General features: G+C 38.3%; 1 protein-coding gene across 1 annotated transcript in view; it reads left to right on the top strand.

Annotated features, from left to right (window-relative positions):
* ank2b (ankyrin 2b, neuronal) overlaps nt 1-17,153 on the top strand; it is a 104,838-nt gene that overhangs the window by 34,689 nt on the left and 52,996 nt on the right. Inside the window, 9 exon segments of the mRNA XM_036596499.1 lie at nt 6,789-6,887; nt 8,631-8,828; nt 9,500-9,598; nt 10,224-10,322; nt 10,403-10,501; nt 10,982-11,179; nt 13,965-14,063; nt 14,715-14,813; nt 15,036-15,233. Coding sequence (XP_036452392.1) covers nt 6,789-6,887; nt 8,631-8,828; nt 9,500-9,598; nt 10,224-10,322; nt 10,403-10,501; nt 10,982-11,179; nt 13,965-14,063; nt 14,715-14,813; nt 15,036-15,233 — 1,188 coding nt within the window.

Here is a 17,153-nt window from a genome sequence, read left to right as displayed (position 1 = left end):
ATTAGAATTTTTTGCATCTGGAGTGTGTTGTTGTTTCTCAATATAAGGACCAGGGAATGGTCAGATTCTGTTAAAGCAGATAATCATGAGGCTGAAAACAGCATAAATTGATTATCATGCTAGATGTTGGAACATTGCTGTGAGGACCTAAGTAATGGATGCCTGAAGAATCCTCTGAATCATGAAGAAAAAACTCTCTAGGATGTAGGCACCAATGTGTCAGAGACAACCTGCAAGAGGGAAATCATGGGTCTCAAGAGCAGAAAGTCCAGGTTAAGGTTTGCTAAAAGATGCATAAAACCCCTATAAACTAAGTAAATGTTTATGGACAAGCTAAGCAAACATTGCACATAGTGAACATGAGACTGAATACAGATATGCCCCAAAAGGCAGATACAGAAATCCCTCAGGCCTGGCAGAGTATAAGCAATTAAGATATTCAGCATATTGTAATGTCTGTGAGTTGCACACTTGAGTTAATCGTTGATTGCTAAGGATTTGCAACACATACTAAATATGACTATTTCAGTAAAGATTATATGAATTTGGCGAGTCGTGCACATGATTCACCCAATATGGACGTAAAAACCAAATGAAATCAAATGAAAGCTTTCTGCTCTTTAACCTCTTAGTCATTGTTTCACTGCAAATGCCATATGTTGAACTACAAGGAGAGAAAGCAAAAAAATCACTGTCCAAAGACTTTCTATGTAATAAGGTTGCACATATAACGTTTGTTAATCGTTATGATGTTGGCCTTTGCAAATGAGTGTTTCAGTGGGTGTTTATAAATCAAGGTATTCATGGAATTGGTCAAGATAATGCAGTCTTTATTTTTAACTTGATCTTTAAAGAAGTCACATTATTGATTTACCAATGTATTTTTAGTACAGTATTGATTGTATTATAATCCAAGTTATTAATTTATTGGTGTATAAATATTATTTAATATATTTGGAGGCACATCACAATATGACTGTTATACTACTATTTTCTCCATATCATCCAGCCCTACTACAGTCGTATGCAAAAATTGGGGCGCCTCTAGTCAAATTGCATGTTTAGTTGATTTTCTAAGTGATATGTTGAATTTAACATATTAAGGGAAAAACATAAAATGTTATGGCACATATTTCTATTTTATGTTTTTTTCCCCAATATGTTACACTCAGCAGATAAATAGATTTTGTGCACTAGAATTTACAGAAATATACAATATTTAAGTTAGTTCACTGTAGAGGATTTAGCCTATTAACTTTTTTAATTTTTAAAAAAACTTGTATTTTGACTGAGGGTGCTCGCCCAGTACATCATTACTTTATAGCAGAATATAATGATGCGGTGATGATAAGAGCTCAATTAATTGCTGCTAGTTGAGGAGGGGTGGAGTCAGTGGAGTGTAGATGAGGACATGATGTCTGGCTTACTTTGATGTGAAGGGATATAATTTTACACTAAAAGACCTGTTTAAAGTTCTGATTCTGATAGCTGAGGTAGAAGGGGAGAAAAGTTTTTGAAATGAATATTGTGTTGTCTGCTTAGAGTTTGAATGGCTTAACCACACTGTCGTCCATCTCATTGATTTGGAGAGGGGTTGTAGTGGAATGTTTGCAGAAATCAATGATCATTTCCACTCTTTTAGTGGGGTGGGTGCCGGTGAATAGCACATCAGGCTTTTTGTCTTGTTACTGCACTTATAATAATGCAAAATTGTAGTGAAACGTTGCAACACAGGATATTTGTCATATTGCAACTGCAGTAAAACAGTGTGCTGTGAAATGACCAAGTCAACTTGATTTATATTCATTTATTTATTTATTTTAAAGTAATGCTTGCAGAACCCTGATGCTGTGATAGAAATCACAGCATCATGAGTAACTGGACAAAATAACACCTTAAACAAAACATATTTATATTAATATATTCATGTCAAATAGAATATATTTCATATTTTGTACTTGTTTGCAAGTCTGTTGCACTCTGTAATTAACTCAGTTTGCAACCCACAGACTTTACCCAAATCCATAAAACTAAAGCTAACTTTCTGCATTTTAACCCCAGGTTAACTGGAGTATTGAGCCAAGAAAACAGAACAAAACAAAGAAAAAGCAAGTACTATGCAAACCTCTTAGGCACCTGCACATTGGTTGAAACCATATTTCTTGGAAATAGTGTGTTTTTGCTTGTAAAACAACATACATCCTAGAATAAGTACAAATAAACATAAACAGTACAAAGGAACAAGAATTTCTTAGTTTGAATAAGGTAGTTGACATCTTGTTAGCAGGACCAGCCATCACACAAATTTATTGAATTCCATCACCATCATACCTGATTTAATGTAATGAAGCAATGACATACATCGAATCACTACTTAATATAATAATGTTATTTGTATTTATTGCAACGTTAGTGTTTTTTCTCAGCAAACAAATACTTGAAGAATTCACCTGCAAAAACAGATATCTCCATTTGAATTATTTTTTTTTTTTTTATTGTACATTCCAGGTAATATCAGTCAAACTGTTGTTGAGTTGTTTTGATTAAGTAAAACTTAAAATACATGTAACTTACAAAATTAACTTTATTGAAAAACATTTTTAATTAAAATTTTGTTTTTTGGCAAAAGCAGAAAACTGCTAATTTCATGTTTCAGAGTTAAACAAAGTCATGTAATGGATACAAGTTTCAGTATTTTACATACTTTAACATAAAACAAGTAGTTAACATGCTAAGAATTGCAACAAAAACAGAACTTTAATGGGCAATGTTAAACATCTATCTAGATCATACCTCGCATAAAGAGTCCTAGTTCTATGCTGATACATTTCCAATTCCATGTTGATGCGTTTCACTGCCAAATGTGGACATGCATCTATTTCTCTGGTGGTAGATTTTCATGCACCATGTAAGTAATGGAATTTTGGCTTTAGCACCGAAATACTGCACTTTATGTCCAGTGTAGAGTTTGTGCACACTTGGTTGAATCCAACATGGTTCTTTGTTAGACAGGCTGTGCTCTGTTTAGATGTAGTAGACTTTATTTTAAGACCTACGTACTGCACTTTGTAGGGTGAAGGGAGCCATTTTAGATTCTGCCTAAAACAGTTTGGAGCAGTCATGCATCACCTGACCCGAATACTGCATGCTGATTCGCTGAACAGAGTTATCTGGTTCTACTCGAAAACAGCGCTGACGCTTGACTGTGTCTGCTGTAGAACGTTAACTTGCAATACCTTGACAAAGGACAATAAAAGCTTTTGTGACAAAATGTATTTAGGGTTCAGAATGCGGCATGTGTTAAGAATAACTCGCAACTGTCAGCTTGTTGGATGGCGTTTATCGTTTTTGCAAATGAACTCCTCACTTACTGATCAGATATTTAGCTTTTAAATATAATTTTCTCAAGTACCTAAAAGTTTTGCATAGTACTTTATGTCACTGTCCAAGCACTTATGAACCGCACTGTATTTTTCAAAAAATCCAAATAAATTTCTGCTTGGAATATTGACATGTTCTTCACTCTGAGTTAAGTGTACGACATCAAATCAACATGGCTGCTCACATAGTCAGTAATAATAAAGTACAACTTCTCTAGTTTTAATATTTGCATTAGATCAGTCACCACATAGACAGAGCAATTCATTAAATCTATATCTTTGACCCTATTGTTTGCTGTAAATATACTTTGAGCATTATCTGTATTATCACTCATATTACGTTGGCCGGCTGGCTTGTTGCTAACAGTAGTTGCTTTTATGAAAGTTTGCATGTTTTTTCTTACTTTCTTAACATGCAGAGGTCAAAAATGATGTCATTCCAAAACTCTGACCTCTCTCTTCTAAATTAAGACCAATGAAGCATTAGGGTCACCCGTGATACCATCTGACAAAACCAGAATATTGACAGAAGGGTCACTAGAAGTTAAGTAAAAGGCAAAACTGCAGCCATAAATTGCTAATGCATTGGTGTTGGGAGGCTGACAAGCAAGGCCCAGTCATACATTCTGTCATAGAACTGAGGTAAACCTTATAATATCGAGGCAAAAAAGCAGCTCTTCGCCTTTAATAATGTAATATCTTAATGCTGCTATTATTTTGATTTGTGGAGAACATGATATAATAAAGTTCAACTACCAGCAAGCAAACTTATGAATAGGAGTATACTTCGCACTTCGGTCGCCTATTATTGATATTCTGATGAAACAAATCAATAAAAAGCCCTTAGTGATATGAATTCCGTTCTGAATGTGCATTCACGCTTGCACAGAAACTAGTGCAGTGCATCAAGCAATATAGACAGCATCATGCTTCTTTATACAGTAATTGAAAACATGGTTGTGCATAAAGAGCTCTAATTCCATGCTGATACATTTCCTATTCCATGTTGATGCATTTTCCTGCCAAATGTGGACATGGATGTTTCCAGGTGGCAGATTTGCATGAAAAGTTGACAAAGCCAAAGTCTCTGAAGTTATATGCGGTACTGTGCTAAAGTCAGAGACCACCTTCATGTATTCAGTTTCCAGTCAAAACAACCATTAAGTTAAAATCATTCATTTTCAGTGTAAGAAAAAAAATGTATTAGTATTCACACTGTATTTAGTATTCAGTGTGTCAACCCTTTTCCTTTAATGCAGATTCTATTCTTTCAGCAAACTTGCTTTCAGTTTTTTAAAGTAATCTTCAGGGATATTTCTCTGCACCTCTAAAGTTCAGTCTTAGAAGTTGGTTGCATTTTCTGCTTCTCATGATCCAAGTAATCCCAAACACACTCAGTGATGTTGTGGTCTGGACAACACCACCAACTTCTTTGTTTGATTTATAAGTGTTCCTCTATGTTGTCTTTTTTCTTTTCTCAGTAACTGCTTTTTGACAGCCACACATCCTTTCAGACCCCTAACGTTGACATACAGAGTATCATTTTCTTTATCTTTTATCACTTTTTTCAACTCAATTTTGGAATTCAAGTTTCCTTTGACTTTGCTCTTCCTTATGAAAGTGGATTATATCTAATCTCCTAAGAAATATCTCCTGAAAACTGAATTACATGTTCTTAATGGCTGTTTTGACTGGAAAATTAAAACATGAAGGGTGGTCTCTGATTGACGCACAGTGCTATATCATTCTGGGTATTATTTGCTGCAGATATGTGGAGTCACCTTACTGTAGCATCCACCGCTATTTACAGCTAGGTATAACTGTGTTTCCTGCTTAAGAATGATTCATGCTGGAGTGCCAGCTGGTTCTGTACTGTTTGATCTCTATTCTCTATTCTGCAGGCTCCCACCTGCAGTGTGTCTGACCTATTGTCCCACCGCCTGCACCACACACCACACAGTGTACCTGCTTCAGCAGAGCTTTTAGTACCATCAGCACTGATGTACTGCACTGCAGTGAGAGACAGGTAGGGTGATGAAGAGAGACAGGGACAAAAAAGACTTACAGAGAGCTGTCAACAAGCTCAGGATAAAAGACAAAATGCAAGTGGAGATGAAGGATATACAGTTCTTTCCCACAAAAACATTCAAAATGGGTTGAATTCTATCATAGCTTGAGAAAAAGAATTTGTCAAACAATAACATGGAAAGTCAGCGCCATAGGTGTCACTGTCGGTGAACCACAGGTGAACTCTAATGCTGCCTTTACATCGTGATGGTAGATGACAGCAAACTGGATATTCCATGTTGTTCAATGGAGCAGCGACAGAAAATTGTGCTACAACTGGCAGCAGTAGCAGCGTAGAACATTCCATCAGGAGTTCAGGTTTATTTTTGCCATCAAGCGCAGCGATGGAATACATTTTTTCAAAAAACGGGTGCTAAATGCTTTTAGATGAAGTTCAGGACTATTCATTCATGTACAACACAACCCAAACTTCAATAAAACACAGCATTAGAAAGAGTGCAGTGCAATGTATTTAGAAAGCTTTTTAGGGTAAGGTAGTGGCTAACAACATCTCCTCACACACGAGCAGGAACGCCACAGCTATACCAATAACCATACCAATAATACACTACTTTACCTACGTTTTTTAACAACGGAGAAGATTCTATGCAAAACTGCCTGCTGAAACTTAAGTAAATTAAACAGCTGCTCCCCCAGCTCTCCACCCATTTTTGCACATTCTCTCTCAAATCCATTTATATGAGGGAGAAAAACACATTTTGTTTTTTGCTTGTACTTTGCGTACAAACTGGACATTTAGGCTTGCATACCAGTTCTGTGCATAATATTCATGCTTTTTTCAGGAGTGCATCCTATTTACAGCTGAAAATGGGAGCACAATATATCTGGCCCTGGGTGTTTGCACAAAGGTATTCATTTCTCAGCATTACAGATACAGCACATTTCCTGAACACTGATACAATGTGATGTGGTGTTCGATACGTATGTGTGTTTGATACTGCTACCACTGAGTTCACTGAAGGACAGCTGATAGACAGTCGCAAGCAAGCCAGCTTATTTTGGTAAAGCATGCTAATCACTGAACATCTGTACCGCTTGGCCCAAAGTGGTGAAAAAAAAGGCCACTGTTCACTGCTGAACAAACAAAAAACAACACAACCTCACTGAAACAGCAGGCAGGTTTTGTTTTAGCTCTACATAATTCCACAAAAGAGTTATTTTTACATGACATTGAGGATGATGACCATTTAGAGTGGGACAAGGGCATGGCAACCCCTGTGTTTGTGGGTGTGTGAATGTGTGTTGGCAAATGGGTCAGATGCACTCGAGCTTTTTAATAAAAATGTTTATTTGACCTGTGAGTGTGTGTGTTCTCCACAGGATGGCCTCACACCTCTCCACTGTGCGGCAAGAAGTGGACATGACACAGCGGTGGAGCTGCTGCTGGAGAGAGGAGCCCCCATTCTTGCCAGAACCAAGGTACACACATATACACATTTGTTTGTAAAATGTCAGTACATGTAGATGGGTGATAAATTAAAAGCAAAAAACAACATAAATTGTCTTAGTAAGGTGTTTAGCCATCAGAATAGCTTAAATGCATCTGATATTCTACAAGCCCCAAGAACTATGCTTAAGAAATGAAACACCATGCTGCCAAAAGGTATTCCCTCAGATGGTGTTTTGCTGAAGGTTGTAGAAGGGGCTGCATAGCACATTAGACTAAAATCTCCTATAGGTGTCAAACCAAATTGAGATCTGGTGACTGTGACGGTCATAGCATATGATTACATCATTTTATACTCATTCATTGATTCATTCCTGCCCTGTGGATGGGGGCTTTGCCGTCTTGGAAGAGACCACTACCATCAGAAAGACCATGTTTTAATGAAGGATAAAGGTGATCAGTCAGAGGAGCTTTATATTGATTTGCAGTGACCCTTCATTCTAAGGGGAAATGGACCTAAACCATGCCAGCACAATGCCCCCATAACAGAGCCGCTACACTCCTTTAGTGTAGAAGTCAGGCATTTAGGCCTATACTGTTATCTTGGTGTACGCCACACATGCACCCACCTACTTGTGGAGAATATGGTGAGGTTGACTCATCTGTCCAGGTCACGTTTTTCCACATCTCTGTAGACCAGTGTAGACACTCTTTTGTTTTTCCTTAAATATCACACAAGTGTACATGCATCACATCACTGAATGTGCACATTTAACCTCAGTTCCCAGCCCTGTTTACTGATGTCTTTCCCATAGATCTAAAGGCAGATGTTGTGACTGAAGCTCCTGCCATCTATACCCAAATAATGAACCCTTTTTCAAAGTCACAGCGCGATTTCACACTGAATACTTGAGTCTGCACCCCGGACCATTTCTGGGTTCATTTTGAGGGAGGGGTTCATTGTCACTGGTTTTCTTTTATGCACAAGAATTCCATCCATTCCAAACTTCACTTTTCTGTGTGCACGCTAGCGAAATGGCAGGCACTAGCTTCATCTGTTTGCTGCTTTTTATTACTCTCCTTACATACAAACATTCAAGCAGCAGAACAATTCAGAGTATTTTTATGAGTCGCGGCCATTTGAGTGCCTTCTTCACTCCATATATCTATGAGGCATTCCGTCTCCGCCGCTGTCCACAGCAGTCCTTACTGTCCCATCACAAAACTTGAAAAGGGAAGTGACGCAATAAGTCGAAGCAGTCCCTGGACAAAATGCACCAATCACACAACCTCACATGCGGCGTCAGGAGGGAATATCATCCACACGTGCAGCTGACTGCACTAGACTTTGCTGAAAGCAAACCCCAGACCACCGATTTCAGGAGAAGCGTAGACCGGTTCTCTGGACTGCTCCTGGAGTTAAAAAAGTGTTCACACTTAACCAAACACGCCGAGTTCGCAGAGCAAGTGGTTCTGTGTCCTGAAAAAACGCTAGTATGAAAACGCCTTTACTCTTGCTGTCTCCAATCAAGATCAACTGGGCATGCTCAGCAATTTAAACATGCCACAGTGCAAAGTAGAATGTTAATGTTTATGCAGTATGAGTTCTCTCAAGTCTTTTCTCTAATTTTTACCCGTCTTTATGTCCCGTATGCATTATTTGTGAATGTGTCATCCTCAACTTAACAGACTTGACAAACACTACTTGTGTGTTGGTGGAGGATACAGTTGTGTTGCTCACTCTCTCTCTTTTACTTTTCCCTCTCTTCCCTCAGAATGGTCTCTCTCCTCTCCACATGGCAGCACAGGGTGACCACGTTGAGTGTGTTAAGCACCTGCTGCAGCACAAGGCCCCTGTAGATGATGTCACCCTGGACTACCTGACCGCCCTCCATGTTGCCGCCCACTGTGGTCACTACAGAGTTACCAAGCTTCTGCTAGACAAGAGAGCTAACCCCAACGCTCGAGCACTGGTGCTATTCCTAATGTCTTCCATTTCAACCTTATTTTATTATTTATTGAAGGCATCATAACATAAAAAGATATGAGAGGCTCTTTTCCTGTACTTAGGAAAGAACCAAAAACCTGTCGATTAGAATCCCTTGGGCAGCTGCTGAGCTCTACAAATAAACGTTCAAAATAAAGGACTGTATAGTGCAAATTCAAAACTGCTACCATTATACTCTTAACAATGCAGGTTTTGGGACAGTACAGACATGAGAGAATGTCTTTCCAAAGCTGTTCCTATTAAGTGTTAAGTAACTTTCAAACATTGGAACTGCCCAGTAAAAAGAAGCAGTTTGAATTTTTTCTTTAATACGTAACGGCATATATTTTGATGGAAATGAGTGTGATTTACAAAACTGGATGTAAATATCTTTGTAGGCGAGCAAGTATTAAGAGTCAGCATTTCGCATAAGGAGCCAAGAGTGAGCTAAATAATCTAATATCAGTGTTACAGGGAAAAATATTTTATTTGTTTATATTAAATTAAAGTTATACTAGTCAAATGTGAGTTGCTTTCCATCTTCTGCTGAATTGACCTCTAGGGGGCCTGCAGAGCTAAGAACTAACTAAGAAATATGCATTAGTTATTTAAGGGTATGCTTACACATGTCTTGACCCTGTCTTGTGTCTCTCACAGAATGGCTTCACACCTCTTCATATCGCCTGTAAGAAAAACAGAGTGAAGGTGATGGAACTACTAGTCAAGTATGGAGCTTCCATCCAGGCTATCACTGAGGTATGCAAACCACACACACACACTTATATTCTTATAACCATGTACTGAGCAACATACTTTTTGTTAGGAGGGGTAAGACAGCAGTCACTTGTGACTGCTTGCAGAGAGATACCTGATTTAGTACATTCAAATTGGTGCAGAATTACACCAATCATAAAAAGCAGAGGTATAATTAAATAATTGTGTATAATTCAATCACTGAGAAGTAAACAAAGTCATTAAGAGTGGTTGGATGTGAAATGGAACAGTGCAGAGAAACCTACTGACTCCTTTACAGTGCTGATGATAGAAACCACAGATTGTGATGTCTGCAATGCAAATATACCCTTTTTTGCTATTGAAAATGGCTGTTGAACGTACAAGTGTCTTATAAGGTTTTATATGTAATACTGACAATGGTAAAAAATATTGTGCTCTTAAAATTTATGTTTAAGGCCAAGACATAAATCTCAAAACTATTGTAAAAGATGTGTTCATTTTCATTTAACCAGCCATTCATGCCACAGAAATATGTGCAGGTTAGATTTGTAATTTATACGGTGACATCCCCCACCCCCCTTTCTTTCTGCAGTTCTTACTTGTGTCTTTGACTTTTAGACTTCTGTCTTGTCTCTTTGCTCTTCAGTCTGGTCTTACTCCTATACATGTGGCAGCGTTTATGGGCCACCTCAACATTGTCCTCCTGCTGCTGCAGAATGGAGCTTCCCCTGACGTCAGCAACATAGTGAGTAACGTTAGTCAGCGTGTTTCTGTGCATGTGTGTATACGAGTCCATGCACTAATTTATGCCATTTTTAATCACAGCGTGGAGAGACTGCTCTGCATATGGCCGCTCGAGCTGGACAGGTGGAGGTGGTTCGTTGTTTGCTAAGAAATGGAGCCATGGTGGATGCCAGAGCCAGGGTAAGACATTATGCCCATGCATGCACACACTTTTGACTCTTACAAGCGCAACATATACTTGTATAAACGTATACTCTAAGTGGCAAAAGTGTGTGAAAACTTAATAATTACAGTGTAATAAACATAGTAATTACTATGTATTTTATGTAATTACTGTAATTGCAACTACATACCTAGCTACGTGTCTAACATTTCTCAAGTGCAAGAAATCTACTAACTAAACTGTTGTCAGACCTAAAAATGTTTATGTAGTAACCAGTGAAATTGCTGTACATCGCCTCAGCAGTAGGTAATTGTCATGGTAATTAGTGATAACACAAATTTATTAGCTTTTATATTGTGTATAGTTTTATTTCCTCAAGGTGTCTTGATTCAACAGTACATAGTTTAAGTCCTGCCATTTCTAGGTAGCATTGCTCACAAGCAAGAAACTTGTGTTTTCATTTGAATGTGTTGCTGACCTTTCACCCTCGGCACTAGGAGGACCAGACCCCGCTCCACATTGCCTCTCGGCTGGGGAAGACGGAGATTGTCCAGCTGCTCCTCCAACACATGGCTCATCCGGATGCTGCCACCACCAACGGCTATACGCCTCTCCACATCTCTGCCCGTGAGGGTCAGCTGGACGTGGCGTCAGTGCTGCTGGAGGCTGGTGCCTCACACTCCCTTGCAACAAAGGTGAGGGACAAGCAGACACGGCTAACATGTAGTCATCGGTTGCAGCCATGTGTCCTGTAAGGGTGTTCAAGCCTGGAAGAGCCAGAATTATGCTGTCAAGAACAGCAGGGACACCTTTGTTATTTCTGTGTGGACAGTTCTAGTTCTGTTTTTTTCAAATCCACATAGAAAAACTCAGGTTCAAAATGTAACCTGTCTTGCTGAGTTAGAGAAGAAAAGATTGCTAGTTTGGTCTAAAAAAATAAATCATTATAAAAGCTGCCAAGCATACAGGTTTTTATGTAGGTAACCTGAGAATAAAATGTGGAGAGAAAGTTTAGTTTGACTCACGTTAGAACACACACATAAAGTCTCTGATTGAAGAAGGCTGTCAGTATTGATTATATTAATAACAGATTATAGTAGATTATTTTGATTATAAATCCTCAAACAATAAGCATGACTTTTATTGAACAATAACACAATTTTGCTTAACCTTTCAAATGAAAAAGGAAGCTTTTAAAACTGTGTGGATAAAACACTATGTGGCAATAAAAGTGAAAAGAATTGAACATGTCCTCTGTAGGAACAACCTTAAATATGGCATTGTCTGCAAATTTTATGTTTATTATTATGATATGTGCTGTCACTTTTGCACACACTATATATTGTTTTATTTTTTCCCAATATGTTGAATTTAGCAAATAAACAGTAATTTTGCATTTAAATGTGTGTAAGTGTGTCCCCTGTAGAGGATATTTTCACTTAGAAAATCAACAAAACGTGTCATTTGACCATGGACGCGTAAACTTTTGCATAAGGTGGTAAATGGGTCAGGCTGTGACCAGTAGGAGAATTTACAGTGTACGTTATCATCACGCAAATTGCCAACTAGCCATAGCCAATTTATTGAGAAGATACATTTTATTTTTAAATTAATTAATACATTTTGGTTTTGGTGTGTGTGATCGAGTTTACTTGAGTTATTGTCACAGCCCCAGTCAGAACATTAAACATTTCATTTTTCATATTAAATGTAACCTTGTCTTAGTAATCCAGGGTTGGGGTCAGCTCCATTTCAGTTCATTCAATTTGAATTCACACAGTTCGGCTGGGCATTTGAAATTCGGGTCAGGATCGGCATGCACTGGTACATTATTGAAGAGATTATTCTGCAGTTAATACATTTAATTCATCTAGTGAATTTATCCTGAATTGATGAGATGACTCTAGCTCTAATGTGATTCATCTCAATGCTGTTTTGCTCCCCTTCTTCATTACTGTTTGAAACAGTGCGGTGTTATTGAGTGGTTCTCCTTTCTGTCTGTGCTGTGGATAAACATGATGATCATGTGACTTTATGAGCAGACACGCCTGTCTCAGAGAGAAAAAGCTGACTCACTGGCTCCCTCTGCTGTGTGTCTGCCTGTATTCTGCACTGCTTGTTTTTTTTCACTGCATAGATACACTGGAACAGCACTGAATTGCTTCATGTTGCATCAGCACTTTAGTTTCTGGGTGCTTCTATTCTGTACCTTTCTACACTGTACTGGTGAACAATCTGATATCCTGTACAAAGATTAGTAATACATTCAATAATAATTAGACCTGAAATTACTGTTGATTTGCCTTCTGTTCTGAGCAATGATACAGTACTCACTGAGGTCTTAAAAGCAATTACACATAACACATAACAAAAACTTATTATTATAGTAAGTTATTATTATTTTTGTACTACAGTAATTACATTTGTGTTATTTCTATAACTTAATGTAATGACTGTAGTAGTAAGCTTATTTATAGAGGACCTTTCATACAAATAGCATCTCAAAGCTTAAATCAAATGAATAGATTAATGCAAACAGCAAAGTAATATTTTATTTAAAGCTAAATTGAAAATATACAGCACTGTGCAAAAGTCAGAGAGTGCTGTTCATTTGTTTAATTTCAACCAAAAAATAAGTTATTCATTTTTTATTGTCTGGTCAAAAAATCAGAAAACACATATGTAACAGAAGATTATGCAGAAACCTCAACAACTAACTATAATATCATTTTTTATATATCAGTAATATCAGTATTTAATGTGTCCACACTTTGCCTTTATTACAGCTTCCATTCTTTTGAGGAGACTTGAAATCTGCTGGGATAGTTTTCCACAAGTTCAGTCTTAGAAGTTGGTTGTATTTTCTGCTTCTTGTGATCCAAATAATAATAAAAAACGTTCAGTGATGTTGAGGTCTAGACTCTGGGATGACCAGTCCATTGTTTTGAGAACACCAGCAGCTTCTTTGTTTAATTTGTCAATTTTCTGTTTTGCCTATTTCTTTTTCCCAGTAATGACTTCGTTCATGGCTGCACATCCTTTCAGACCCATAGCGTTTAATTATCCAGTGGAATTTTTCAGATGTGGAACTTGTTTTCCCTCTGGAACTTGTTTCATCTCTCAAAATGAAAAGTACTGTTTATCTGATGGCGGCAGTGTTGGTGGTCTACCAGTTCTGCTAGTTGATTATCTTATATGTAATCTAATTAGAAAAATCTCCTGAAAAAAATTAATTCATTGTTCTTTACAGTTGTTTTAGTGTAAGTTAAATAAATGAAGGTTGGTCTCTGATGTTTTCCCATTACTGTATGTTTACTGAACTTGACTGCCTAATAAAAAGAGAAATTAAGTTCCACAGTTTAGAAACATTTAAATAAAAGAGGCCATTTCCACTTTTTCTGTTTCATAGAATCATACACTGACCATCAACCAGCATTTTTAATAGGTTAACTCTGTCTGTCGTTCTTTTTACCTTTTCAGAAGGGGTTCACTCCCTTACATGTGGCATCCAAGTATGGCAGCCTTGATGTGGCAAAACTCCTTCTACAGCGGCGCGCCCCTCCAGACTCATCGGGCAAGGTAAACATAAACTTCCACATTAAGTGACCCAATAAGTAGATATATTTTCATATCATAATATTAAGTGACACAGAAGTACAGTAAAGTACTGACAATTAGGACTGTGTACTTACTGAGATTTTCAAAGAGAACATATAAAGCCAGTATGTATTTATTTTTTGTGTTGTTCGTGTTCCTGACTTAATGTTTCAGAACCCGTTCCATGCACAATAGAGTGAAAAAGTTCTTGCTATTTGTTTAGCATGGATTTCATGCTTTCTGTTTAAGAAACTATGACATTTCATAGTTTGTAGAGCCTAATTCATAGAATTTCTTGGAATGTGTTTAAAAGAAATACATAGAGGCTATGTTGACTGCGAGAGCCCCGGTAAGCATAGTTTTATTTGATGATAACCAGATATTTTTATAAATAATAAAACAAGACAATATTTCTGTTTCTTTCCTTTAATAAGGAATCAGATAATGATTCCTGCCCAGCTTGCACTTTAATCTAAACAATAAAATTTTACCAACAAACATTAACATGTTAACAGTCCCTAGTAACACAGCTTTCATGTCTAATAATTTGTGTGCATGTATGTTTTTATTGACTGCCTTTGCGACACTAACAGCTCCTTCTAAACCATCTTGCACTGACCCTCATCCTTACAGAACGGACTCACGCCTCTCCATGTTGCTGCTCATTATGATAACCAGAAGGTGGCGCTGCTGCTTTTGGACAAAGGGGCTTCTCCCCATGCCACAGCCAAGGTGAGAGCCCACCAACAGGCCCCTTTACTGGACGGTTGCGTGCTTTCTGCTGATATCTGTCTCTAGAACTCAGAAAAAAGTGAATAATTGAACTTCACTCAGATGCCTTTCACTTACTCATGTTTACATGATGTCACATTTGACTGAAGTAAACTCATTACATTATGTTTCTGTCTCTTGTTCAATCAAACCCTGACTTCTGTCTTTTCCTGTGATTTGTAGAATGGATACACTCCTCTCCACATTGCTGCAAAGAAGAACCAGATGGAAATAGCCACCACACTCCTACAGTACGGAGCAGAGACCAACATCCTGACCAAGCAGGGAGTGACCCCTCTTCACCTGGCATCTCAGGAAGGACACAGTGACATGGCTGCCCTGCTGCTGCAGAAGGGGGCGCAGGTCAATGTGCCCACTAAGGTAGCTGGCCACAAACATGCAGTTTTCAGCTATTACTGGTCAGGGTTGGAAATGATCTTTTTTGCCGACCTGCCACTGTAGCTAATGGATTCCAAAATCTACCAGCCACTTGATTTTTATGGAAACCGATTGTTTTAATCAGCAGTGTGTAACCTCAAAATGAAAATACAGGTAAATAGACTTAAAAATGAAGACTGACTTACATTGCCATTCGTAATCTCGAAGTGATTTTCTTTTTTTCGTGATTGCATGAGCATTGCTAAACAGTATGCTCATCTTCTCAAGACTGGTAAGTGCCTTCATGGCAGCTGCCTAGTCCAGAGCTGAATTCCCTATAATGTCTTTCTTATGGATGTGGCATTTGGATGATCCGTGGTCTTTTATGGCCTCTAATTTCACATTTTTAGTCTCAATAATGAAACTAATAGTTCTTTTATTGACATCTGAAGTGTGTTGATGGCATACCAAACAGAACATTGTCTGGCTTGTCTCTTCGTAAACTAACCAATCACAGGACTCTCCATTGTCAGCTACTCTCTACTTTTTATTAAAAAATGTTTTTTTGACCTTCGCCTCTTTGACCTGTGTCTCCTCCTGGGAGATTTTCTCTGCAGCCCTCTTGAGCTCAATGTTTAATAAAAACATTTTCTCATTTTTTTTGTTTGTTTGTTACAACATTAGCCTAGGCTTCTTGACCTGAGGTGATTTTTTTGACTGTTTCACGCTAGTTAGCGTTCTATGCTCAAGTTGCCTTGGTAACCCTGTCTCTCGTTGTTAAAGTGTCTGAGCGAAACAGCCTCACAATTCAGTCTGCATTGTGCAACATGACAAATCGCTCTGTTACAATTGCATTATTTGTTCATATATGCTATTTTTATTTGCCACCGTGGCTGGTAGGTTGAGAAAGTTTACCCACCACAAGACATTTGGCAGGTGGCGGGTGGGGCAGTTGTGGGCTGGAGGTTAGGGAACCAGCCCTGTTAACCCCCACAAGAAATTTGGCGGGTGGCGGGTGGGGCAGTTGTGGGCTGGAGGCTAGGGAACCAGCCCTGTGACCGGAAGGTTGCCGTTCTTGATTCCCTCGGCTGACAGTCTGTGACTGAAGTGCCCCTGAGCAAGGCACCTAACCCACAATTGCTCCCCGGGCGCCGTGGATAGGGCTGCCCACCGCTCCGGGCAAGTGTGCTCACTGCCCCCTATGTGGAGGTCTAATTCCACAGTGTGCAAACACAGTTGGCTGATGGTTCTGAATATGAATGTAATTTCCAACCCTTTTACTGGTTTTGTATCAAGTTGAATTTCTCTTGATTTTTGTTTGTAATGAGAGGTTAATGTAGTGTAAGCATTGTTTAAGTTTCAAAACATACCGTTAACTACCCAGTCCTTACAGTCCATATATCAAAATTAAGTGGCATAAACATATCATTTTGAATTCTTCATGAACACGTTTATATATGACAGTCACTCAGTCTACCGTAGTTTAGCTCGGCCCATAATATTGAAGTGATAAGGAGTGTTGTTACTGCATACAGCCTATAGCAAAGTTATTGGAGTGGAAGACGTGGGGAAGATGATTCAACATTTTGCTGTTCTTGGCTGTCAGGAGCAAATGTATCTTTTTTTCTGATTTCAGTCAGAGCTTAAAAATTTTTGGCGTTCATTTCAGTCCAGGCTGCTTTTTGAACAAAGCATAATACATAACAGCCACTAAGAACAGACCTTACATATATAAATCATAAATACAAACATGCATGCTTTATAAGTGGACTTTAGGGGTAAAAATAAAAAAAGAAAATGGACAGAATATAGACCCTTGAAGCCACTTAAGAAGTGTCCGAGGTTTGTTGTAAATTGGCTATCAGGACATGTTTAAAAGCTTTAATTATGTGTGAAATTTCCAATTCCAGTTGTAAGCTGGTA

The sequence above is a fragment of the Colossoma macropomum genome, unplaced genomic scaffold (assembly GCF_904425465.1).
Source record: "Colossoma macropomum unplaced genomic scaffold, Colossoma_macropomum, whole genome shotgun sequence".
NCBI classification, from domain to species: Eukaryota; Metazoa; Chordata; class Actinopteri; order Characiformes; family Serrasalmidae; genus Colossoma; species Colossoma macropomum.
This window is presented reverse-complemented; position numbering and strand designations above follow the sequence as displayed.